The following is a 26,594-nucleotide window of genomic DNA, read 5'->3' on the forward strand; positions in this document are numbered from 1 at the left end:
CTTTAATTTATTACTCAAATTACCAACTGATGAGTTAAATACAATAAAAGTAAAGTAAAAAAAAACAGAATACACTAAAAAGAAAATCACGAATGTTGAAAAAAAAACCTTTGATAGCGGAAGTGGAGATCAGTGAGTGTGTTACTTTTAAATTAGACACCAAAAAAAAAAACAATTTAACTGACCGACAAGGCGTTTATATAGCAGTTAGTCAGCATAAATTGACATGATAGATACTGATAATAATTATGTGTGAACACGTATGTTTTATTTTCAGGGGGAAGAAAAAGTAAAGCTAAAAGAGGATGTCCCGTAAAGCGGAAGTCGAGCACTTCCCGTAGACGAGAGAACGCGCCAATACGATTTTCCGGTTTGCGGGAAGAGGGGCAGCAGCATGGCATCCGAAAGCAGCATGGCTAACGTTAACGGTCGGGAGAGCACGTCCCTGAACGGGGAGCCGGTCGTTAAGCGACCGCGGGAGGGTGTCCCGCAGGAGCACCCACTCAGGACTCCGAAGGAGCCGCAGAACAAAGTGACCGTCGTGCTCGGAGCGCAGTGGGGAGACGAAGGAAAAGGCAAAGTAGTGGACTTACTCGCCATGGATGCGGATATTGTGTGCAGGTGCCAGGTACCAAGCTACGCTGTCGATCTTTTGTCACCTTTTACCCTTAAACACACCACTTCTTACACTTTTCTTGGGCTTGTTGTGAATATAACGCGGGGCTATGGAGAGCCTCGTCACCGTTTAGCTGCAGTTAAATATTCATGACCGACGTCAACAACCTTGGCTGACCTCCCCGGATGTAGAGCTGCTGTGGCGCTAACGAGCACTACTACCTAAGTACGGTCGTTTGTAATCTAATGTGGTGCTTCGAAATCCATACAGTTTTACAGAGTTAGACAAATGACCGTGAACATGACATTATATAATGGAATGACGCACCTACGAATAAAAGTGCTATTGTTTACTTTGTTAAAGCCACACAGCGCCTACAGGAACAGGAGCTTTTAACCCTTTGTTCACACTGAACATGTTTTACCACAACACAACATTGTATCGGTCTTATGCTGTGAGCAGGTTATGGATGTTATGTTGTGTTCACAGGGAGGAAACAATGCAGGTCACACCGTGGTTGTGGATTCTGTGGAGTACGACTTCCATCTGCTGCCCAGTGGGGTGCTCAACAAGAAGGCCATCTCATTCATTGGTAAGGGCGAGCCTTGAGTTTTGAAAGTCTCGCTGATGGTGAAGCGTGATGAAGATGCTATAACGCATTAATAATCACCTTTATCAGAGTGAACGTCATACGCAGACAGGCAGACAGTCTTATCAGTCCGTCTGTTTCACGCTGTTAAGGACATTACCCAGATCCTGTGTTATTAAGGCTCGTCTAGATAATAAAAAGACCTCCTAGTCAGTGCAGTTTTACAGCCACAGGAATTAAACCATGTACAGTGTGCTGTTGTGCTTCATTCCTCATCTCTTTATTGTATGTTTTGTTTGGATGTCATGCTTTTAATAGCTTTTGTTTCCAGTAGGCTTACTGTAAAAACAGGAAACTGGGAGAGGGGTGCACTGAGATGTCATCCAAACAAAAGCTGAGGGAAAACATGAGCAGTTTGTTTCCCACACTGGAACACTTGATGCTAAAGTGTATAAGATGAGTTATACGAGGCTTGTTAAAAGTTCAGTTTCACCTTACAGGTAACGGAGTGGTGATACACCTGCCGGGACTGTTTGAGGAGGCCGAAAAGAATCTGCGTAAAGGCAAAGGTACAGTGTCACAGCATAAAGGATCATTTCAGGGTAGATTTACCCCCCCCCCCCAAAAAAAAAAAAGATATTTGTATTATTAAAACAAAACTGGGACGTATTGTAAAATGGCATTATATAATATTTAAAAAATAAATAAATAAGAGTGAGACGAACCCTTATATCTTTGTTTTTGGATTTATTTTGGATTTGAAACGGTGAGATGGTGTTGTGTAATATTAAAAACAACATTGTACTAATTAACTTGCTTATTTCACAACCAGCTATGTTAATTAGTAACATTTCTGGCTATAAAAACTGCTTCCCAGAGTGATTTTTTTTATTTTTTTTGTAACATTTGCCAGTTTTCAAAATTGCAGATACACAAGGAATGCCATCATTTGATAATAAGCTGATATCTGTGATGGTATGAGTATCTCTCCCTATTTAATGCTGAATAAGATCAGCATTAAATGAGATTTCTCAGGAAAGGCCTTGGATGTTGAAGCAAGATGCTGCAAAAGCACATGCTGCATGTATTCCAGCAGCATGGCTTTCGTATCAAGAGGCTGGGAGATAAAACTGGCCTTCCTAACAGATCTGAAAACATTTAGAGCTTATTGAAATTAGGAGGCTCCAAACTGGCTGACAGCGTTTCAGAAATAGTGCAGTGAACATGTGTGTTGAATGTCTTCTGACTGTATTGAAAGAGTGTTTGCACCACAACTACAGTGGGGCAAAAAAGTATTTAGTCAGCCACCGATTGTGCAAGTTCCCCCACCTAAAATGATGACAGAGGTCAGTAATTTGCACCAGAGGTACACTTCAACTGTGAGAGACAGAATGTGAAAAAAAAATCAATGAATCCACATGGTAGGATTTGTAAAGAATTTATTCGTAAATCAGGGTGGAAAATAAGTATTTGGTCAATAACAAAAATACAACTCAATACTTTGTAACATAACCTTTGTTGGCAATAACAGAGGTCAAACGTTTACTATAGGTCTTTACCAGGTTTGCACACACAGTAGCTGGTATTTTGGCCCATTCCTCCATGCAGATCTTCTCGAGAGCAGTGATGTTTTGGGGCTGTCGCCGAGCAACACGGACTTTCAACTCCCGCCACAGATTTTCTATGGGGTTGAGGTCTGGAGACTGGCTAGGCCACTCCAGGACTTTCAAATGCTTCTTACGGAGCCACTCCTTTGTTGCCCGGGCGGTGTGTTTTGGATCATTGTCATGTTGGAAGACCCAGCCTCGTTTCATCTTCAAAGTTCTCACTGATGGAAGGTGGTTTTGGCTCAAAATCTCACGATACATGGCCCCATTCATTCTGTCCTTAACACGGATCAGTCGTCCTGTCCCCTTGGCAGAAAAACAGCCCCATAGCATGATGTTTCCACCCCCATGCTTCACAGTAGGTATGGTGTTCTTGGGATGCAACTCAGTATTCGTCTTCCTCCAAACACGACGAGTTGAGTTTATACCAAAAAGTTCTACTTTGGTTTCATCTGACCACATGACATTCTCCCAATCCTCTGCTGTATCATCCATGTGCTCTCTGGCAAACTTCAGACGGGCCTGGACATGCACTGGCTTCAGCAGCGGAACACGTCTGGCACTGCGGGATTTGATTCCCTGCCGTTGTAGTGTGTTACTGATGGTGACCTTTGTTACTTTGGTCCCAGCTCTCTGCAGGTCATTCACCAGGTCCCCCCGTGTGGTTCTGGGATCTTTGCTCACCGTTCTCATGATCATTTTGACCCCACGGGATGAGATCTTGCGTGGAGCCCCAGATCGAGGGAGATTATCAGTGGTCTTGTATGTCTTCCATTTTCTGATGATTGCTCCCACAGTTGATTTTTTCACACCAAGCTGCTTGCCTATTGTAGATTCACTCTTCCCAGTCTGGTGCAGGTCTACAATACTTTTCCTGGTGTCCTTCGAAAGCTCTTTGGTCTTGGCCATGGCGAAGTTTGGAGTCTGACTGTTTGAGGCTGTGGACAGGTGTCTTTTATACAGATGATGAGTTCAAATAGGTGCCATTCATACAGGTAACGAGTGGGGGACAGAAAAGCTTCTTACAGAAGACGTTACAGGTCTGTGAGAGCCAGAGATTTTCCTTGTTTGAGGTGACCAAATACTTATTTTCCACCCTGATTTACGAATAAATTCTTTACAAATCCTACCATGTGAATTCATGGATTTTTTTTTCACATTCTGTCTCTCACAGTTGAAGTGTACCTCTGGTGCAAATTACTGACCTCTGTCATCATTTTAAGTGGGGGAACTTGCACAATCGGTGGCTGACTAAATACTTTTTTGCCCCACTGTATAAAACAAGAGTAAAACAGTTTCTCGACTAACTCCAGCTCCAGCAAATAGTCTTTTCCTTTGCATCTCTATGATGATTAAACTGGATAAAACTGAACAATGTTTGGAACCGTAAATCTGTCATGACAGTCACAAATTTGGGTTTGTGTGCTATTACGATAAATACTCAGGTGTTCAAAAGGCTCAAGGAATGTGTGAAATCCTTCAAAACAGTTTGTCACACCAGACTGAGTCATTTTCACCCTTCCTTAATATTTGGAAATGCTCTAAGGCAAATGAGGAAGAACGGCTGTCCAAAATCCGGTAAAATTGTAAACAAGCATTGTTTCATTATATAAATCATCAGATATTTATTTTACAGGGACTGCAGTCTGCCCACTGCAGAGGAAGGGGAGAAGAGGTGTGCTGCAATATGAAGATGCATAAAAGTGCAGCAACATATATGCCAGTTCTTCTTTAGTTACACTGCAAGGAAGAACAAAAGAAATAAATAAAAAAAAGAAAGAAAGAAATAGTGCAGTGGGTGTCCTCAGTTCACCAATACCCCTTTTCCACTAGTACCTTCTCAGCTCGACTCATTTTCCATTACAATTGAGTACCACTTAATGTGCGGGGAGTCGTTATAGCAACGTAACCGAGAGTCTCGTGATGTCATTTATATGTGACACGATTGCCACAACAAAGGAGCACGTGGAGGCGATGGTATACCTGCTGCTCAGTCTGTGGTTTTTTTGTCACGCTCTGTGATCACAGTGTTCTTCTGTGTAACCATTTCACTTGTTGTCAGGTTTCAAAAATGACAGTTTTGATTTTCATTAAGGAGACACTCTCATGACTCTGATGCCACTTACTAGCCAGTTGGTGGCGTGCAGCCTGATGTCACAATTTCGGATTGTCTCAGATTGCTTGGAAACTCCGGCCAAGCAGGTACTAAAAAAGTACCTGGCACCTAATGGAAAACCCTGAAAACAGATCGGACCCGAGTAGGTTCGAGTGGAAAAGGCCTATAAAGTTTACTGAGTGTTAAACGAAGATGTGAGACAGTAAAGTGGTAACCATGCTCTTGTCTCGCCTCTCACTCTCAACATTTAACATCTCACTAGTTCAGTGGTTTTATGCTTTTCATGAAGCAAATGTTTATTAGTCTGTGTGTGTGTGTGCGCACGCATCAATAATAATGCAGAAGAAGAGAAAAAAGATGCTTCCTGCAGTAAAAACATTGCACCACGTGAATCGTTGTTTCCTGTGCAGGATTACAAGGATGGGAGGAAAGATTAAAGATTTCAGATCGCGCCCACATCGGTGAGTAAGAGTTTCTCCTCAAAGTTTTGAGTAACACACGTGTTCTTATTGACAGTCCCGTTTGTCCTCCTGTAGTGTTCAACTTCCATCAAGCTGTTGATGGAATCCAGGAGCAGCAGAGGCAGCAGCAAGAAGGGAAAAAGTAAATCAAATATTTTATGACTGTTAATAATAGCATGCAGTATAACAGCATTAAAGACTGGGGATGACTTTGTGTTTAGTGTGCACTTCCTAATAGACTTTGTTGTGTTTATTCGTGCTCCAGTTTAGGGACCACTAAGAAGGGCATCGGTCCTGCCTACTCCTCGAAAGCTGCCCGGAACGGTCTGCGAGTCTGTGACCTCGTCTCAGATTTCAAAGTTTTTGAGGAGAAGTAAGCGCTTTGTTTTTTCTCTACCTCATGTTGCACAGTCTTATCACCTCACCATAACGTGATAATGTGGCCGCCGACAGGAACGCTGTTTAAGTGATTTTGAATCATAGATTGGTCAGATGGCAAGTTTAGGCATACATTTTAAGGATTTTAAAAAAAATGGAACATCTCACAGACAAAACATGAGGTGTTATAACACATTAGTCCAGTTATTGTCAGTTTATGCAATCTCCTACCAGCAGGTGGCAGCACCCATCTATGGAAAACAGCTGAAAAAGCTTTTATGGAAACCTTATGTAACGTAGTCGTTCTCTCCTGTGTGTCAGGTTAAAACTCTAATCAGTGGAAGCACAGCTGCATAAAGACAGGCTCCACATAAACATGCATTAACGTGTCTAACTAATAATCTGTCCTGCTCGTCATGGTTTGCAGGTTTCGCATGCTGGCGGAACATTTTCGCACCATGTACCCAAACCTTAATGTCGACATCGACAGCGAACTGCAACAGTTGAAGGTGAGATCTGCTTATCACATAGAGGTATTTCATGGTATTATATGGCTCAGGTGTTGGTGTTGGGCCTACATCACAAGAGGAAAAATCACAGGTGTAAAGGTTAATGATGGCTGAATTTCATTTAGCTGCCTGTGTTACTGGGAGTTCTTATATTCATTGTATTCATAGCAGGAAAAACAGGTGATGTTAACAGGGGTAAGGCTAAGATAGTGGACCTATACCTGTAGTCTGACTATCTTAGCATGTACCGTGCCTGAGTCCCGTCCAGTTTGTTTGATTAGTGTGATAGCTGCATAACATCTTTGTGCATGGCTGTGAGCAGAGTAGCCCCACTCCTCTGCTGTTTAAACCTTTTGTTGTGAGGGTCAACTTATTCAAAGAAAATCAGCTTACAGAGACCGTCTGACCCGACCTCTGTAAACTTTCATCTATCCACAGTTCAGTTTTTTGTTGTCATGCTGTGGCCAGTTTCGATCAGGGAGGGGATGTCAGGGTTTCAGCCATGTTTGCTGGACTTTCATGTATCTGAGAAAAATGATTTCTAATGACAGCACTATAAACGGATTATTTACTTAGTAGTATAGGTAAGTCTTATAGATTTTCATCAAGTGATATTTTTGTGTGTGTTCTCAGGAATACACAGAGAGACTGCGTCCTCTGGTAACTGACGGGGTGTACTTCATGCACAGAGCTCTTACTGGACCCAGTAAGAAAATCCTGGTGGAGGGAGCCAACGCTGCTCTCCTGGATATTGACTTTGGTGAGCATCTACAGGTTTTTAAATATTTGAGTTGAGATGATGGACGTGTTGTGTTTTGTTTGTTTTGTTGCTTCCTCACATTAACAGGTGTTTTTCTGTTCAGGCACGTATCCTTTCGTGACATCTTCTAACTGCACCGTTGGAGGCGTATGCACTGGACTCGGGGTGCCTCCGTCCTATGTTGGCCGAGTGTACGGCGTTGTCAAAGCTTACACCACCCGTGTGGGTGTTGGTGCGTTTCCAACAGAACAGGATAACGTGAGTAAAAAGACACAAATTGTTTTTTTTGTGCTTTAAAAAAAATCCTAGTTACTTCCTGCAGTTTCTACTGTGTGTCCAATATGGACTGTAACATCATCAGTTGCTCAGCCTCTGTGGTCAGCTGCCAACCTGATGTTACAGACGCATGATTGTGGCCAAACTTACGTCAATTCAGATCCCCCAGATTACAGCAAATCCCCGGTACTGTAGAGAGCATGACAGTGGAGTGTGCATGCAGGTGTTACTAGAGATGAATATATGTTTATCTGACTTTCTGTACAAAGTAAAGTTATTAGAGCAAGCAGTATTGGTGTGATTGCCTCTTGAAATCAAGGAATATGCTTCCCATTTATTTATTGTTTTTTTCCCCTCTTTAAACTGACTTTGTGTGTCTCTTTCTTGCTCCGCAGGAGACCGGGAATCTGTTACAGAGTAGAGGCAGAGAGTTCGGTGTGACCACGGGCAGAAGGCGGCGTTGTGGTTGGCTGGACCTGATTTTGGTCAGATATGCCCACATGGTCAATGGCTTCTCTGCGTAAGGAACATTCAAACGATTTCAGAATATTTCCCTCGCTGGCTGATGTAATTACTGGCATCGTTGCTATGTTTAGAAGCAAGTTTCACCATGTGCTCTTTGTGTTGTGATCAAAGCTGAACACAAATTCTTTCTGCAGAATTGCTCTGACGAAGCTGGACATTTTGGACACGCTGCCTGAGATTAAAGTGGCCGTGGCATATAAGGTTAATGGACAACCTCTGCCAAGTTTTCCAGGTAGGATGTTCCCAGGTTTTCTAGATCTGTAGAAAAATGGTATAAATGCAACGGTTCGAAAGAACAGTTTGAGCCCAGTTTAGAGCTTAAAGTCAGGATTTAGTGTTTCTGTGACTCAGTAACTTCTGAAACAAGTGTCACAACAATGTGAAAAGATGTGAGGATGTACACATTCTTCAGAATAGTGCTATCCTTATACATTTGAGTCTAACAGTTGATCGCGTGACATTTTGAAGTCTTTGATTGTTTATGGCTGGTCAGTTATCCAGACCCCTCCACCCAGACAATCACAAACACAACTGTGCTCCATAAAAGGAAGTTGAGATTGATTCCTGACTTCACACAGGATTTGAACAATGCTCTCTGAGGTGGCTGCTCTCTGCTTACATCCATCGTGCCTGTATCTCACATCTCGCTTGTTATTCACCTGATCTGCTGCTGTGGCCCTTAGCAGGCTACATTTGCACATTTCCTACTCAGACCACTTAAACAACAATATGCTGAAAAGTTATTATAGATTTTTCTTTTCTTCTTCTTTTTGTTAGAGATGCCTAGAAACATGTTGCCTACTCCAGCTTTATTGACAGAAATATGGGGGGGGGGGGGGGTCTTTATTTCACATGGGTCAGCTTTTTTTTTTTCCCCAACAGGAAGTGCAACATCCTGAGTTTGTCAAAATCTGTTCAGACGCAGCTTTATCGTCTTCATCTCTCTGTTTGTACTGCCAAATAGAAGAAGTTGAATCATGAAGTTAATGAATCAGAAGGGTCTCCTCTGTTTAAAATGGCACCAGAGCTGCACAAAAACAGCACGTTATCATTTCTTTTTGCTCAGTGGGTTTTTGTGGGCCGGTGCGCTGGATTTCCCAGGACCGATTTTTCTCTGAACGATGCTTCTTTTGCAGCAAACATGGACGTTTTGACACAAGTGAAAGTGGAATACGAAACGTTGCCCGGCTGGTGCTGCAGCACGGAGACGGCTCGGAGTTTCGAGGAGCTTCCGGTGCAGGCTCAAAATTATATTCGGTTCATCGAGGACTTCCTGCAAGTGCCAGGTTTGTAAAGAGATACTTTAGTTTAATGGGGATGGAAACTGCAGCCAACGTCTTTGTTCGCTTTGCCAAAACCTGCCAATCGAATTTTGGTCCCTGCGTCTTCTCATTTCAGTGAAGTGGGTCGGAGTCGGCAAGTCCAGGGAGAGCATCATCAAACTGTTTTGATCTCTCCGTCTTCTGCTTCCCCCGCCTCCCCCCTGCAGTCCTCGACACCAGCTCAGATGATACCTTGAGGTTTTCATAGGTTTACCAGAAGAGTTTAAAATGCACACTCTACCCGGTAGGAATACTTTACCAGCAAAGGTACCTGTGAAGCCTTTCAGTTGCTGCTTGTCCAACACATCCACGGTAATTCTTCAGATATAATTTATGCATTCCACCGATTCTACGTATTAATGAGGGTCTTGATTTTTAAAAAGCTTGTACAAAAAAGTCAATTATTCTTGAAGCCATTCCTCAGTATATTTTTAACATTGGAGGCTAATTTAGCTCATTTGACATCTGTTCACCATGCAGTTATTTTTTTACCTGTAGAGCCACTGATGAACAGGTGTGGAAGCCGTTTGTATTTAAAAGGTTATTTTCCGACTTTGTTATTAGAGGGTGAGCCATGTTGTGGTTGTGAACTTTTCTATTGAGCAATTTTAGATCACTTTACAAGACCAGACATGAATCAATCTCATAAAGTTTGTAACATGCGCTCTATGGGGATTGTTGGAATGGACGTATTGCTTTGAAACAATTGTTAATAAAAGAAAAAAAAAGCATAAATTGACACTAAGCAACTTTAGTTGAAGACATTTTCACATCCACACACAGATTTGCTACGTTAGTTGATCATTTTATGTATTTGGTCCATCTTGTATGATGCTTACTCAACTTGCTATTAAATAAAAGTCAACAAAAGGAAACCCTGATATTTAGAGAGTCTTCTTCTTTCCTAATGCAGTGAATTGTTTTCTGGAAGCATGTTTTATTCCAAAAAAACCTGCTCTGGACAGATCTCAGTATTCCTGATGGTTTTAGCAGACTGAGAGACGAAAGGAGGCTCAGTCTATCAGCAGCTTCATGCATTTTTCAGTCCGCTGTCACCCTGAAATATTTTTTCTCTCAATCTTTCTTGGTTTGCACCCTCTTTAAGTTGACTTCCTCTAGAGTTTAAAAGCTTTTCAGAACGTGGAGGTATTAGATTAGAGTGTAAAGTGGATTCTTTTGCCAATCGATAAGAGGTGTAACTGTACTGGGGCTTCCCAGATATTCAGACTTTCTAATGGGTTAAAGGCCCTGAACAGGCACACAGGTGTTCTCTGCTGCTCATTGGACATCTCAGGATGATGATGGGGTGTTTGTTGGTGGGAAATTAAATGATTAAAGTGTGTAAACTTAATATCTTGTATCAAAACTAGTAAGACGGATGGGGAGATGCAACAACCCACAATTGATTTTGCCATTAAGAGCAGCTTAACTTTAAATACTGAATCACCAGGTTTCTGATGTTTGTGTTTATTTATTTTTTTTCAAGTCTTGTTGTTGTTGTAACTTTAAACTTTACAATTACAAAATATTTCCTTTTTTGGTTGGGTTTACTGCTGAACCATCGGGCCGTGCCCCGCCCAACCCTAAAGGTGCCTCCACATAATAAGTGAAATTTCTTGTTGAAAACACTGGACATTGAAGGCTCTGGTTGCCTACATAATCCTCTAACCAATGAACTACCAGGTCATATGTCAGTGGGATTCTGTTCTCTCATTGGTCGTCATTTCAGTGACGACCAACAGTAATCTCAACTATTTTTTTGTTTTCTTTTTAAATAGCTAAATGTCATTTCCTTTCTATGGCCTCTGATCACCATGGCACTGTGGATCGCTACCAGTGTGGATGCAGCTATAAGAGAAACCCACCATATAATGTTACCTACCAGTCCAGTGCCAGGGTGTGGTGTTAGACTCAGTCTGCATGTCAGCTGCATTGCATAGCATTGCCTATATCTCCATATGGCACCACAAAATTATCTGGTTCAAAGTTGGACACACTGGTCACACTGTGGTCCATGCCTTTGGGAGGGGCAAAAATAAATTCACCAAATCACCCCAAATTTTTCCTACCGAACACCACAAAATAGTTTTGAATTCAGTGTAGTCTTGTGCTCTTATTGGCTCAACAATTTAATTATAAATTTATGCAGTTAATTATGAATTTGTTGGAGTGATTGTTTCAGATTTCACTGCTTTGTTTTCTATTATACTTAAACCCATAACAATATGTTAAATACTTAACTTCACAAGCTGGTAAAGGATGAATTCCTGAACCACAGTTTACAATCGGTACATAAAAGTACACGAAGACTTGATTTCTTGATGCTGCTATAAAAAATGAAAAACATCAGTCTGTTGCTGATGCTTGTCCTACTTCTGCACGTTGGAAGTGCATCTTCCCTTAAATTACTAAAATTGCAAACGTCTGCTAATCAGTCAATTTCCAGTCTAAGAAGTCCCTGCATCATCAAAAATGCCAGAAAGTGAGCTTGCAGTAGATGCAAGGAGGCTTAATTGAAAATAAAGTGCTCATAATAGCAGCGTAGTCCTCCTCCTTTCTGCCCCCTTCCCCTCCCTCTCTTTTGTTTACCACCACCTTCCTTTTACATGTAATTGGGAGCACATTTTACATCAGGTCAGTCAGTTTGAGCGTTTGTTGCCTCCAATGTTTGTGCCTGGTTCCTGCTTCCACTTCTCCCGCTGGATGGACCTTTAATGAATTCACCTTCAGATTACCAGATCACACATATAACTGAAAGGACACTTATAAGCACTGGTCAGCGAGAAGTAAGTAACTTATTCGCATGATGACTTTAACTATGAGAAATAACATGAATTGTTATGAATTTTTGATTCCTGCGTAACTTCTCAGAGGAGTATATTTTGGGAGTGCTTTTTCTGTCACTCCCTAAAGTAAAAAAAAAAGCTTTTCCAGGTATGATTTATGCAGGAGGTACATTTTAGGGGAGCAACTCCTGATTTTCGCAGAACTCTGTTTACCACTGAATTCTGCATCTGCATTTCTTTCCCCTTTCCTGTAAACCCACTTCTTACTCCGTGCTGTCATGATTTATGCAGTTGGAGTAATAAGACACCTGTTTCACTGCAGTTGGACTGTGTTCAGATTTTGAAAGAACGAGACAGCAGCTCTCACGCAGATTGAATTGAGGAGCTAAACGCATTTAACAGTTTATTTGGCGAGTGCGCGTAATAAATCCAGTGCTGTTGCTCAGCACGCACAGATCGAGTACAAAGTATCTGCAGGAAAAGATGGAGACAGACTTGTCAAGCTTATCTCACTTAGCATAAACTCCTTAGACAAATGCATCTGAATACATAACATAATGCACTTGTCTAAGGAATTGCTATCATGCTGTAATATATACTCACATCCTTTTGTCGCTTAAACTGATAACCCAGCTGGACTAAGGTGTTACTTAGTGTGCTTTTAGTAATCGCTGATTAACATTGATTCATATATTACACCGAACTTTCTTATCAGTAACATGTACATCCTACAAAACTAGTAAAAAGGTGGTGCGCAGTGTAAAATGTAAATGAATCCAGGAACTTTAATTTTAAAAATTGCACATTAAAGATACTCTAAAATGTTGCCTTGCAATTTATTTTGTTTAATATTTTCTGAATAGTGTTTGTTTAAGTTACAGTTCATCCTCTGGGTTGGTTTGCTCGTTAGACATAGGTATTATTATAGATGTAATAACATGTAATAACAATTTTTTACCAAATAAACAAAAACTAATGATACATTCTTTTACATTTTTATTTTATTTCAGTTTTCCAAGTATTTGAAAATCATTTGAATTTAAAAGTTTTCAAAAGTCTTATTTTTATTGTTATATCTGTGAGCTAAGATATTTTTTTTACATCTAGTTGTAGTTTTTAGTTTAGTTTTAGGCAACTGTAATATCATTGGAATTAGGTTTTTCTGCATCTACTGCACTGTTTAAGAGCCATAATTGCGTGCATTTGCATGCATGGCAGGAGTAACCTGCACATCTGTGAAGGCACCAGATTCTCTGCGTGTTTGGCAAAAATCTAAAGCCATTCCCATTAAGTTGCGATAAAGTGACAGACCTGAATGAACCGATTATTCTTTGACGTTTAAAAGTTTCACATTTTCACACGTAGTGCTATAATGACCTTATAAATTCAGATTAACATGCCACCGTGTTGATACTCATAACTCTGACTGGGGTTTTTGGTTCTAACACCAAGAAATCCTGGATGTGTCAAATGTTTTTTGCAGTGCATCCCTCAGTTGTTTGCTGTGAATCACACAGTGTAAATAAGCAAGTAAATAAAGCAATTTAAATAAGACAAACACCAGTCACAGAGTTCTTTGAAGAAGTATTAATAAAATCAGCCCACACCAAAAGGAGAAATGGACAGGCATTTCACTCAGCTGTTCTTTTATTGATTTAAACAAACAAACTAAAAGCAGGTTCGCTAAAGAATAGTTGACATGAAACAGCAGTACACACAATCACCACTGACCACCACGGCAGTTGGCTTAGGTGGTCAGTCCCAATCTTCTCAATCCCAAAATGTTTTTTCGCCACCACCACCCCACCCTCAGCTCTTCAAATCTCTTTCCCTAATTCAGCTTTAGCGCACAGCAGCACAGTGATCTGTTGTCTGGTTGGATCTTCAGCATCGTTCAACTGTCCTGAAGTTTGGCTTTTTGCACCTGTAGCTGTCGGGGACTTCAGCAGACTATCAGCATGGCTACCGTGGTGAATTGGCAATTTTTGCCAGGGCAGTATCTCAACCTGTGTAGGATCAGCTGAATTACTATTTCAAAGGAACCCTCAGCCTAACCCTGGAAAATGGAGGTGGAAAGATCGCAGTGAATCTGTCCCTAAATTTCTTATGATAACGTACTTTAGACTTCTGGTTAAAATGAATTAGAAGTGTAGGATTATAGATGTGTTGGATTAATTGTTGAGTGGTAATCTTAACTGCCCAACCGGTGAAAACAATCTTCATGTCCTCCTGTGTGAAAAACAGCAAAACCGTTCATCAGATTTAGTGTTAGATGATTAAATAAGGTTCTGGTCACTTTGACACTTTTATCCAGATGAGAGCGATCGTTTCCAGGATGGCAGTGCCTCCAAGCGTTAGGTAAGAGTGGTCACTGAGTTATTTACAGAGCATGAAATGGTCTGTTAACAAATCTCAACCCACTTTAACACTTATGGGACATTTTTTAAAAATAATTAACATCCAGTTAAACAGTTCTCCCCACCGACTTCATTAAGACGCCAATAAAAGGAATATCTTTTGAATGAACGGTGATAAATTTCTCCAGCACAATTCCAAATAATCCTTCTCAAAACACACTGAAGCTGTTCTGATAGCTCAGCGCTTCATTAAGACACTTTATGCTGTCATATAATTTTCTGGACATTTTCCACATTTCAAAGCGGTGTCAACATCAAAACTATTAGTTGAAATATAGTTTTTTTTTAAATACATAAAACTGCTTAGACTGCATAAAGATCACGTTAAAACAAAAATGTTTAAGGTATTTGATTCTTCAAATACCTGTTCACTTTTTTTACAACAGATTGTTACTTCACGTGGTTTCCCACACACCCTGAGCACAAGTTGGCTGCTTTTCCTGCAATCTGTGGCCCAACCCATCCCTAACCATGTCATTTGGGATTGCCAGCTCTCCAGCACTCTGCTTCTTGGTAAAATAGCTCTTCCAGAAACTCAAGTTGTGCACTGTTGAAGAATAATGTTCCCACAAAGCAATTTTTTTCTACAAACTTTGTGGGATGTTACATTCAGGAAATTGCTTTCAATGGCCTTGAGTTCTGAATAAATCAAGTGTCTTTAGCAAAGCGTCATGGGAGCCCATTTTGATCTTAAGTGGGCCTGAACATTGAAACTTTCTTTTCTTTATCAAGTTTAACTACGCATTTAATCCTTCAGATATCTTAATGTAAGACAAATAAGTACAATGGTATGTCTCAGTTTTTCCACATAAAGAAATTCTGCTTGACTCAATGAAAGAAATCTGTCATCATGACTCTCTGAGCTTAAATTGTAAGCAATACATCTGTAGTTCTGGTTGGTATAGTGTGGTAATGCCCAGGGGAGTGGTCTGTATCAGTATCAGTAGCAATGGCTGTAAAACCTGTAAAAATACAGTAAAACGTCCAAAATAAATGCCCTCCTTAATGTTTTCCTAAGAATGGGCCAGTGGCCCAGACTGGAGTCTTTCCGGGTCGATTCTGATGAACGCACAAGACTTAATTGACATTAAGTGACATGTTGAAGTGAGCAAAAATGTGCTTGTTTAGCATGTAGTTAATACACATGTGGACCTTACAAAAGACTTCAGCTAATGGAAAACTGTTCCAGGGTAAGGCACTGTGAAGATTTATTTATTGTTTTTGTGTTTCCATGGGTGCTTTTTGTGTCTTGATATCTTCAGTATTGTTCTGTAAAAAAATTACAAAAACATAAAGGAAATAAAGTCGAATGAGTAGATCTCTCCAAGCCTTTGATGAGTACTCTCTAAATCTGGGAAGATGGCAAAGTGAAAAGCTGAAACAGAGGCAAACAAAACTTTCTGCAGATGTATTCAAATTTAAACGGAACCTATTATGCTTTGCTGGAACTTTCTGTCATTAATAATAATAATAATAATAATAATAATATTTCAGAGACAGAAGCTCATAATGAACATGCTCAGTTTTTCAAACTACAAGGTGCAAGTAAGCACTCCAACATTTTTTTCCCCATCTCTATGCATATGATGTCAGTGAGAATGGTTATCATCCCTAATATAGTCATCTTAGCCACACCTATCTGTCACTTAAGCCTTCTGTTTGCGAGGGGCAGCCAATCAGAAGAAAGTTAGCCACTGTCCAAACTGGTAAGCTGAGGAGCTACACCAAGGCCCGGTATTAGTAAATCATCCAAAGCTACTCTTTCAGATACCAAGAATAAAAGTATAGAGCTGGAAATGAGTGTAATAAATCACCTATAACACCCATCTTCCTGATTTGGGGCGATGTATAATATAACTCCAGGACTCGTAAATCTGCAACAGCAATGTGTTGAGCTGAATGTTACTCTGGATGTCTGAAAGTTCACTTAGTTTTCTTAGAAAAAAACCGTATCCCCAACCCTGTAAACACACACACAGAGGGAACAGCAGCAGTTCTTGCTTGTGAGGAAGACAGGTTATTGAGGGTTGGGTGAAGGGTGGCTGAGCTGGCTTCCCGCTGCAGAGTTTGCAGTGTAACACCAATCAGATGGCAATAAATCTTAAACATTGATCCCACAGAGATACAGAGGTAGCTTTGCAAAACGTGGGATTTCAGCAGAGGTTCTTCTGTAACATGCTCATGCACAGGAGAAACGTTAAAATGACAAAATAAAGCAAACGATCCAAACTGCATCATGTGCATGCGGCACGTCTGAAATCTTTAAAAAAGACACTGAACAAGCTGAGTCTAGCTTCACCACCATCTCCGCCTTCTCTCTCTCTGTGTCTCACTTCAGTTCACTCCCTCACTATCTATATAAAGTCAGTTTGACTGAGTATCTTCTGCTGCGTGTGCACTCAGCACCAGCCATCATTCTCACACACACTCACTCTCACACACACAAACTCCCAGTATGCAGCTGCTCGAACTCCTGAAACGCTTTGCATGAGGTGGCCGTTTCTCTGGAATCTTATGATCCTACATATTGAGGTAAGCACACAGGGGCCGGTCAGTACCATGAATCTTATGGACCCAGAGGGACTCTAAGTGGTAATAAAATGGTATCACTGTGGATGGATAAAGCTTAGCTGCTGCAGAAGCACTGCTGGGACTTAATGCACAGGATAGAACAACTTCCTTCTGTCAGCTGGTCCATGATCAGTCTGTGCTGTAGTCTTATATATGTTTACGTTGAATAACTGCTTTGCTGTGATCAGTGTTTAGATGTTCTTTGGAGTAGTGTAGATAAGTATGTTCTTTAAAGAACTACAGTTACACGGTTACTCACATGCACCTTTGGATATTTGTTCTATTTTACTGACTGTTTTACAAATCTATGAGATTGTATATACAAACCAAATATTTAAGGTAATTTTATGCTGTTAAAGGATGTGCTTCATAAATACTCCTGATTGGAATGCATTTAATTCAGTAAATGGACTGCCCCCTTGTGTAGTCCTAGCAGCTGTAAAAGTCTTCGGAGCCCAAGTGCTTTTTGCAGTCATAGTGTGACAATTTATTGCTCTAATTTTGGATCCAATCCAGCGGACCTGCTGACTACAGCACCACTTCAGAGGATGAGAGCTTCTTTTGTTTTCCTTTTCTGGCTTACAGACCAGTAATGCAAAATGAATAGCAAGTGGCAGACTTATCAAATCCCAGTGAAAATACTACCTTCTTAAATAATTTCCTAAACTTCCCAGAAAGTGTCTGACATATCTGTTGGTTTTTTAGTTCCACCGCTGTTCCACACCAGCACTGTAACTTTTGATCAACATCACCTAAAGGGAATAAACCAAATCATAATTCTCTAACTTTCCATCCAGTGCTGGAAACCCCCCTTTTTTGGGGGTCATCACTAACTAAAGGCTTCTGTTATACATATGTGTACAGATGATGTATGAAACAACAACAACTGCACTGCCACACCTCAGGGCTTTGTTTCTTTGTCATTGATCCTTGGCGCTGACAGCTATTTTTTTTTAAAGGAAGTGAGCCCTTTGCTCCTCTTTACTCATTTGAAACTAACTGCTGAATTACACATAAAAATCTGTCTGTGGTCCCGTGTAGTGTCCCCTCCTTCAGAGTGTGAGGGGGACGGGCTCCCCAGTGGTTACGGCTCTAGGGACTCCATCCTCAGAGCCAGCACAGAGAGGGACTGGAAAAGACGAAAACGGGGGCAACTAGGGCGGCTTAACAGGTGAGCACCACTGTTATGATCGCATCTGTTTTAGCTATTCATGACATGGATCGCTTATCTTTTATAGATACTCATGCAACATCTGTTCAGTTAAAGGCAGGTCACAGAGCAGGCTTTATGTGCTGGATGTTGCATTCAATGTGTGTCAGCAGAGTGGTGATGACTGAGTCCATTTAATGCCTGCTGTGGACCTAATAGTCTGGCTGCTGCAGGCGTGTGGGCAGCCTGGGCTACTGTCAGGCTCCGTAGTCAGTGTGTAACCAGTCTACTTGTGTGGTTGCTGATATTTCAGCTGCAGCAACTCCAGTGCTGAGGCTGGCAGAGAGAAGCAGCAGCCAACGTTTGGACTGAGTGGAGGTGCAGCCATGCGCTGCTCCACCCTGCTCGCCATCTTGACGGGGGTTCTTCTTTACTTGGTGCTGGGAGCTGTGGTGTTCCGTGCCCTGGAGGCTCCGCAGGAGGAGGGCGTGCACATGAAGCTGCAGGACACACGCCGGGACTTCCTGCTGAACTTCTCCTGTGTCGACTCAGACAAGCTGGAGGTTCTTATAGAGGTACAGAGAGGAGCCATTCACTATCTGGCTTTTATTTCGAAAATGTAAAAATTGTTTCTGTTTCTCTTTTACAATCTCCATCAGGTACAGCGTCATATTGATTGCTACGATACAATACTAAACAATAAGACACGAAACGATACGATACGATACGATACGATACTACATGACACGATATTACCTGATATGATACTGCAACTAACTAAATCGAACAGCATACAGCAAACTTTGAGTTACTGAAACTACACATTTTGCATTCAAAAAGTGACTCTAGCTTTGCCCAGCTGCTGCTTTCTGTTAATCATATATTAACAAACTCCAAACAAGTGTCATGATGACCTCTGATGCCGACTGCCTCTCTAGCTAAAAATACACTTTTGCTGAGTGCGTGACACATACCTGCTTCATGTTTTATACGCACTGGCTGAGTTTGTGGATCCTTAGGATGATCATTCAGATGTGTAACGTGTTCAGTGGAGCTTTGCTGGTGACACAGTGCAGCGGCACAGCACGACGACTATGAGCCAGATAACAGGTGTGGTCAGAGCAGCTATGCAAGGTTCCTTTCATGAGTGTAACTGCGTGACAGCTGATCCACAGATGGGTCGAGCGTTGGCAACCTAGCTGTGATCCTGAGACGCTTGTCCTCACTCTAGAATGAACATTGTAAATTACTGTTTACGCTTGCAAAGCGATCTACGCATGAACTCGGCGACATTTGGGAAAAGGTTAAAGGGATCAAAGGACACTGAAGCACGCAAGCAGGTCTTGTTGTATTTTGTGTTTATTTAGAGGAAGCACATGAGCGATTAGGTGTGTTTTTTTTAAATATCCAAATGAATAGGTGAGCACAGTAAGAAGTCCAAGCTGAAACACTTTCTTGTTTCTCTACTTGTAAAAAGAGCATTTGACAATTTGCTTGATTAAAATCATGTAGATACTAATATATTGTGCTTTTAAAAAAATGCACTCATAATATGCAGCCAGTGATGTGATGATAGCGTCCGTTTGGTTCCATCAGAAAAAGAAAGAAAGGATTGGGATGGTTTGGGTGAACTTTGCACCTCAGTGCACTTATAGAAGTGGGGACACAATGCACTTAATGTCGGCTTACACGAAAACTGCTATTGAGCCACTGTGGATCATGTGTCACCGAACTGATGTTACATTCAGATGTTTCATCTTCTAGTTGCAGTTTCCTCCTCAAGCATCTGTCACATAGCACACCATACTTTATCAAAGATCATGCTATATTTTCTACCAGCAGATATTGATGTGGTTGATCATGTGACATTTATTTTATTGAAGAATTTATTAAACAAAAGTATCATTGCCTTGATGTAGGCATGTTGTGTAATTGTCTAATGTTATTTTTGGACACTGAAAGAATTTTCCGGAGGTCTTCAATTCAGGCAAAATTTGTGCAGCTACTTTCTGATTCGTCACTGTAAATGTTTATCTGAAAACCTTAGGGAGCTCTTCAGCTCTTGGCAAGATGACACCACCGTACCAGATAGAGCAGCAGACTCGAGATGTCAGATTTAAATAAGAGCTTCAGCTGTCCCTCCGTATAGACATTCTTATCACTGCCAACCCCAGATTCTAAATTTATGGATTTGAAAGGCTAATAAATAATGAGGTGTGCTTGGTGAACTTTCTCCACGTGACTTTTTTTCACATGGTCTGGCTATCAGTGCAGGGTCTCCTTTTGTATATCAGTATAAGCTGAGCTTAGATAAGCGAAATTACAACTTTTACAGCTGCCAGTTTGTACGCTGAAATTAAATAAATATAAGAATATAGATAAATATTAAATCTTTCAAGCAATTCATGAAGTCAGTGTGACAACATCCCCTGGCTCAATTTCCTTCTTTATAAAGTTTTGCTGGCTATCTAAACAATCATGTGACATTGACAAATGATTGTCAATAATAAGCAGATTAATTAATACTTCTATATCACATACATTTGATAGCATGTAAAGTATGAACACCATTGTGTTTTCATAGTTGCTGTTTGCATGTATGTTGTGTATTTCACTACATCTGTGAGGGAATTGTGTCATGAAAACCTGAACCTCTCACTTATGGTTAGCATTCCCAGGACGTTTCTTGAACACAGTTACTAAGGATTATATTTCTGGCTCCAAATCATCCCTTTCTGCGGTACACAGAGTACACAGGCTGAGACTGAGGTGCGCATGACTAACCTCATAATTTGCCTCTCGCTTTTAATGTAACTTGAGGAGTAAAAGTAACCTAATTATCGTATGCTAAACCCTCTGGACACAAAACCTCACTGCAGTGTCTTCCTGTATCCACTAGAATGCAGGTAAATTCATGCAAAGTCAGAGCTCACTGATACCCGAACAGTTACAGCACATATCTTGTAATTACAGTGTCACTGATTTGATTCCTACTTCAAACCTACTCTTTTAGTCAGTTGTCACTGCACAAATAGAATTTGAAAGGGTGAGAAGTTCAGTCAGTTTCTGCTAATCTGTTGGGACAGACGTACTTGGCAGTAGACATTTCTACAATCTTCAATCTAAACTTTTAATTGATTGGTTTTAATGATTTCTGCAGAGGCCAAGTTAATTCATAACCTCATCATGCTTAGGTTTATGTTCCGATAATTTAATCAGGGAATTTGATTCTGTGCTGTAAGCGGTTCGATATGCCCGGGACAGAATGGAGCCGTCACAGCTGCTCATCGCCGCTAACTTCCTGCTTTTGATCATGACAGTGCATTTTGTACCCCGTAGCAGGGATGGGTTCATTCATTCGTGTGTTTGTTAATGCCTCTTTTCCAGTGAAACATTAATTATTGGAGTGTTTCATCAACTAAGTACTAACCTTCCCCCCACTGTCCCTTCCCAGGAGGTGGTGGAGGCCACTGGAGCAGGTGTGGATCCCATAGGCAACGCTACATTTGTCAGCAAATGGGATCTGGCCAGTGCCTTTTTTTTCTCAGGGACCATTATCACAACCATCGGTTGGTGTCCAGCTAAAAGTCCTTGTTCATTAAATTTAATTGCATGATGGGACTCATTAATTACATCTGAAGTCTTTAAACAACTGCTCTTCTACCTCTGATCCCACATGTGCAGGTTTTGGAAACATTTCTCCCAAAACAGAAGGAGGGCAGCTGTTCTGCATCTTCTATGCCCTGGTGGGAATCCCAATGTTTGGTATCCTGCTCGCTGGAGTGGGAGACCATCTGGGTACTGGGCTGAGGAAAACTGTGGCCAAGATAGAGAAGCTCTTCCTGGTCAGAGCTTCAAAAAATATTTAAAATGTCTTCTTTACTGCCACTGTAAACATACTTATCCATAGATTTTATAAATAATAGATGGATCTAACATTTGGGTCTGAAGAGTGAAGCCAATGCCTTACATCATCTAAAGCCTACACCTGTATTTGAAAAGAAGAAATTGGTCTCAATTGCATAGAAGCGTTTGGTTCCCTTCATCCAAAACATTTATGGCCTCAGTTGATGGTATCAAGTCTTCTCAGACATAACAAGATTTTTATTTTGTATATTTGGGGTCCAATCAGTGTCAGAAATGTGATAAAATAGGATAAGATTCAGAGTCGGCATAGCTTGGCAGGCTGGTTTCTCAGTCAGACCCAAACCTCGTTCATGACGTCTGGTTTCAAAACGCTAAAGAGGAGATGGCGAAAAGACTGAACTCAAGGCTTAAAAAATGACTTCACAAAGAAATGAGTGACATCACGTCACCACGTCCATCTTTTATATACAGGCTATATATTCATGGAACTAATTGGTTATCCTTTTCTGACAGAAATGGCGAGTTAGTCCCACCATCGTGCGTGTGATCTCAGCTGTCCTGTCCATCCTGTTGGGTTGCGTGCTCTTTGTTGCGCTGCCAATCTTCATTTTTCAAGAGGTGGAGGAGTGGACCCTGCTGGAATCAGCCTACTTCGTGGTTATCACCTTGACCACAGTGGGGTTTGGAGACTATGTTGCAGGTATATAATCAACCACCCACGCTGGTTTGCAGTGGTGCACACAGAATAGGAAAGTGGAAATGGAAAAAGGCCATCTGTCTCAGTATTATTTTAGTTCAAGCGGTGGCCCTTTATCATTCTAGCCAGTTACAAGAAATGGCTTTGGTCTCTGTTGATAGTTCCATTCTTTATAAGAGCTTGAAGGGAGGTGATCCCCACCACCCCCTCACCCCCACCCAATCCATGTGTTTTGATACTGTCAAAGTTTTTAAATGGCTCCTTCTGCTTGTTCTGACATATTTGATTATTATAAAACTTTATTACTGATAAGCTGACATTTGAAACTTTGATGCTTTTATAGGCGGACTTTATTTCAGTACCGGATAATCAGCTGTGCTATTTATTCGAGAGCAGTTCGTCATGTAAATTGCGCAATAATATGTAACTAAGGCTTTCGACAGCTGGAGGAACAAAACACCAAAAAATACAGCATGAGAGAGGCGGCAGTAGGGATAGGCTCCAGCCCCCTCCATGACCCTAAACTAGATAAGTGGGTGGGTGGATCTGGTGTCAGGTTTTTCTTCAGACAGTCAGTGCTCACCCTTACTTTATGCAGAGAGGACAGGTTTATTTCACCCCTGAGGTCACATCAGACCACCAGTATCTCCCCAATAATTAGTCTGCAGGATTTTTTTGTGCTTGTTTTTGTTTTTATTTTTATTAAGATGAGATCCTTTCCACTCTCCACACCCTGTGCACCACCACGGATGCCCATAGCCTGCCACTAGTGTACATCCTGCTTTATTAGGCTCTATAAAAGTGATGCAGCTGAAACACAATCATAGCTTCCAGATCAGTATAGCTTATATCATTTACTTTTTCATACTTTTCTTTTTCGTTGAAGGTATTGATCTGTTGATAAGTAGGAGCTATGACTTAATTAGTCATCCATAAATATAGCTGTCAGTCGTGGTGCATTAAGTTCACTTAGCGCGGACAATGTCGTAAATTATTTATGATGATTTTCTTCACAGATGAATTATTGATTAGCTAGTCTGCTATCTTAACAGTTTATTTACTCCATGGAAATGGATGGCTTCATGGGCGGATGTGTGAATGCGCTGGCCCCTTTTTACCTCCTGCTTCTGTATAATGTGTCTTTGTGTCAAAGGGGATTCAGGAAAGGAAGGCAGCGACCACTGGTACAAACCCTTGGTGTGGTTCTGGATCTTGTTGGGGCTTGCATACTTTGCATCTATCCTCACAATGATTGGTAACTGGCTCCGGGTTCTTTCAAAGAAGACCAGGGCTGAGGTACTCCTGTTCTTTTATGCCTGTTTTATCACCTGCTGTCTCCACTACTTCCTCTCCATCACCTCTGCTTTCATCCTTTTCCTTTCAGATGGAGGAGTTGCGAGCCCACGCCACTGACTGGACTCAGAACATCCAAAATATGTCGGTGGACTTTCGCATGCCAGGAAAAATCGATGACCCCTTTAAACGGCGTAGGAGAAAGCGCCGCCACGGCCCTCGAAGCCATGGTCACAGTGTATCAGCTAATGGGGTGCCTGAGGGGCAAGAAGAGCAGCGTGAGAGTCAGGAAGAGTCTGGGTCATATTCGTCTTCATCATCGTCCTCCTCTAATGAGTCAGGGTCTGGATCGGAGACAGATTCTCAGGCCACTCAGACGGAGCGAGTCCCAGAAGAAAAGCCTGCAGAACCCAAACAGGAGGAGGCTCCTCCTGACCCCCACCTGTCCCAGCCTCTGGACTACTTTGGTGAAAACCTTGCATTTATTGACGAGTCCTCGGATACTCAGAGCGGCAAACTACATTTGGATCCCCTGCTAAATCCAACAAAGCCCAATCCCCGTCAGCCAAAAAGGAGACGCCACAGAAGGCCAGTTCCTCAGAGGAACCACAAAAACAACAGCCCCAACAGCACTAACAAGAAGGAACCCAATAGAAACCCCAGATCCGTTCCAGATTTGCCACCCAAGCCTTGTGAATGATAGCAAATGTATTGAGTCTCGTTTGACAGAGGAGTTTTAATTGTAGAATATATAGTGCCTGCATACAGACATTCAAGATAAAAACAAGATGTCGAAGCCTTAGCCACGTGTGGTTTTGCATTTAATGTTCTTAGCATGTGAGTGTTTATGCCTCCCTTAAAGGTGATGAAGAGATTTTCATGCCAGTGTTCCCTTTACTTGCTGAGGAGTTACTGCTCTCTAGTGGGCCAGGACTGAAGGACGACTCTGTGAACAATCTTTATAGTAGTCACGATAAACTTTATACACCAGTGTGCTGAAGAGAGGCTTCTCTGATCTGTGACAGTAACTACTGAATCCCTCCAACAAATAAACAGGTACTCGAGATCCTCTTGTACATTTTTGGTATGTATTGAAATCTTTTTTAAATCCTGTAAACTGCATTATATTTAGATTTTCATGGCCAAATGCATTGAATTCTATTGCACTACATACATCTGCCTAATAAAGTTGTTTTTAATAAAACAAGAAATGAATTGAGCATTTTATTACCAATAGGCAAATATAGTAATCATCTTATTTATATTAAAAAAATATTTTCATTTTAACTGTGGGCCCACTATAATAAAACCCCAAATCTCTATAGTAGATAGTGACAAACAGAGGCTTTTCTGTCATTAGTTTGTTTATCTCTACTTAATTCCTTTTTGTAGTAGGAATGGCAAGGAGGGGTGGAGTATTTACCAACAGGAAAAGGTGCAACACATGGAAATAAATTTAAAAGTTCAATTTTCTTTCTTCTTCACATTTTTCAAAGATTTCCAGCATCATCCCCCATCTCTCACACTTCTGTTCATTCCTGTTTCTGAATTTAAATCCATTGAGCTACTTTGACCGTTCTGTGTAGAATTTGTATGGGGGACATACATGTTAGGTTAACTGTTGATGCTGTGGGTGTGAATGCTTGTGTGTCTCCTCGTGTTAGCTCTATGATGAACTAGTGACCTGTCCAGGGTGTACCTTACCTTTTGCCCTATGACAGGTAGGCTCCAGCCCCCCTGCAAACCTAAACTGGATAAGCAGCTAAGAAACTGGATGAATGGGTTCATTTCAGTTCATTCTCCCTGGAAACGCAGGGAGTATGTAAACAGTTCAGTTTGTTTGTCTGGTTGTTTGCCTGTTTGTTAGCAGTCTAGTGTCCACAGTTTACCAGATATCATTTCCAATTTCTGTGTGATGGTAGATACAGGAAACAGCTCAAGGTGATTTCATTTTGGTGAAAATTCAGTCAATGTGAAATTCAGTAAAAACTTTATAATACCCACGATTTTTACGGATGGTCTTCAACCTTCTTCACAATATACAAGGCCTTGTATGAGGGACACGAGTAACTAGGCTGGCTAAGCATTTGACCTTGACCTTCATGGTTGGCGCCCAAGGTCATAGTTGACCTTGAAATAAAGTAATTCAATAAACATATTAAGTAATATATCATATAAAAGGACATAGAGATTACTGTACAAAACACTTTTTATTTATTCATCATTCATCATTATTTATTTATGACATCACAATGATGCAAGAACGGGCTAATGTATATGTTTGGTAATTGAGGACCAATGGTTTAAAAAAAAAACACTGGTAAAATGAAGATGCTTTTAAAAATCACTTTCTAATTTGAGGGGATGATTTGAGAATACTGTATTCTTCCTCAACTGAACAGATGCTTAGTTTAGAGTCAAAAATAATCACATTTGAAGTAAAAGTTTATATTTAGCGTGCAGCCATATTGGCAGAAAACATGGCATATAGCTACAAACAGCAATAAGAAGAAAAAGTATCACTCTAAGCACGATAAAGTAACTCGAGCATTGACTTTAATGCATTCTATAGGCCTGGTTAGGCTGGTGGAGACAAAAGCAGGCATACGCTGTCAGACTTGCATATCACACATAATGCAGTGTATAAATAGCAT

At 41.1% G+C, this 26,594-nt stretch overlaps 2 protein-coding genes across 4 annotated transcripts; both read left to right on the forward strand.

The window, feature by feature from the left end:
• Window positions 1-340: 340 nt before the first annotated feature.
• Window positions 341-10,040, forward strand: adssl (adenylosuccinate synthase, like). Its single transcript, XM_080867446.1, has 13 exons — window positions 341-628; window positions 1,106-1,208; window positions 1,706-1,774; window positions 5,339-5,389; window positions 5,465-5,531; window positions 5,655-5,762; window positions 6,195-6,276; window positions 6,910-7,036; window positions 7,140-7,294; window positions 7,708-7,832; window positions 7,972-8,069; window positions 8,974-9,123; window positions 9,236-10,040. Exons 1-13 carry the CDS (start codon window positions 395-397, stop codon window positions 9,286-9,288), a joined length of 1,422 nt encoding a protein of 473 aa, XP_080723572.1. The 5' UTR covers window positions 341-394; the 3' UTR covers window positions 9,289-10,040.
• A 5,550-nt stretch (window positions 10,041-15,590) lies between these two features.
• kcnk4b (potassium channel, subfamily K, member 4b) lies at window positions 15,591-25,115 on the forward strand. 3 transcript variants are annotated; one of them, XM_080867196.1, is made up of 8 exons: window positions 15,591-16,894; window positions 17,975-18,104; window positions 18,397-18,658; window positions 21,538-21,652; window positions 21,768-21,928; window positions 22,464-22,650; window positions 23,801-23,943; window positions 24,032-25,115. In XM_080867196.1, exons 3-8 carry the CDS (start codon window positions 18,470-18,472, stop codon window positions 24,638-24,640), a joined length of 1,404 nt encoding a protein of 467 aa, XP_080723322.1. In that variant the 5' UTR covers window positions 15,591-16,894; window positions 17,975-18,104; window positions 18,397-18,469; the 3' UTR covers window positions 24,641-25,115. The 3 variants fall into 3 exon arrangements, with proteins under 3 accessions (XP_080723322.1, XP_080723324.1, XP_080723323.1); XM_080867198.1 differs by lacking the exon at window positions 15,591-16,894 and having other exon boundaries at window positions 17,819-18,104; XM_080867197.1 differs by lacking the exons at window positions 15,591-16,894; window positions 17,975-18,104; window positions 18,397-18,658 and adding an exon at window positions 19,310-19,423.
• Window positions 25,116-26,594: the final 1,479 nt, after the last annotated feature.

This window comes from Rhamphochromis sp. 'chilingali' (genome assembly GCF_963969265.1).
Source record: "Rhamphochromis sp. 'chilingali' genome assembly, chromosome: 19".
NCBI lineage: Eukaryota > Metazoa > Chordata > Actinopteri > Cichliformes > Cichlidae > Rhamphochromis > Rhamphochromis sp. 'chilingali'.

What these genes read in the sequence shown, in the direction of transcription:
- adssl (XM_080867446.1), top strand. Translation starts at nt 395, where the DNA reads ATGGCATCCGAAAGCAGCATGGCTAACGTTAACGGTCGGGAGAGCACG. An exon ending in ATGGTCAATGGCTTCTCTGC is followed by an intron (nt 7,833 to 7,971) that starts GTAAGGAACATT and finishes TTCTTTCTGCAG; the next exon opens with AATTGCTCTGACGAAGCTGG. An exon ending in GGACTTCCTGCAAGTGCCAG is followed by an intron (nt 9,124 to 9,235) that starts GTTTGTAAAGAG and finishes TTCTCATTTCAG; the next exon opens with TGAAGTGGGTCGGAGTCGGC.
- kcnk4b (XM_080867196.1), top strand. Translation starts at nt 18,470, where the DNA reads ATGCGCTGCTCCACCCTGCTCGCCATCTTGACGGGGGTTCTTCTTTAC. An exon ending in GACCATTATCACAACCATCG is followed by an intron (nt 21,653 to 21,767) that starts GTTGGTGTCCAG and finishes CCACATGTGCAG; the next exon opens with GTTTTGGAAACATTTCTCCC. An exon ending in CAAAGAAGACCAGGGCTGAG is followed by an intron (nt 23,944 to 24,031) that starts GTACTCCTGTTC and finishes TTTTCCTTTCAG; the next exon opens with ATGGAGGAGTTGCGAGCCCA.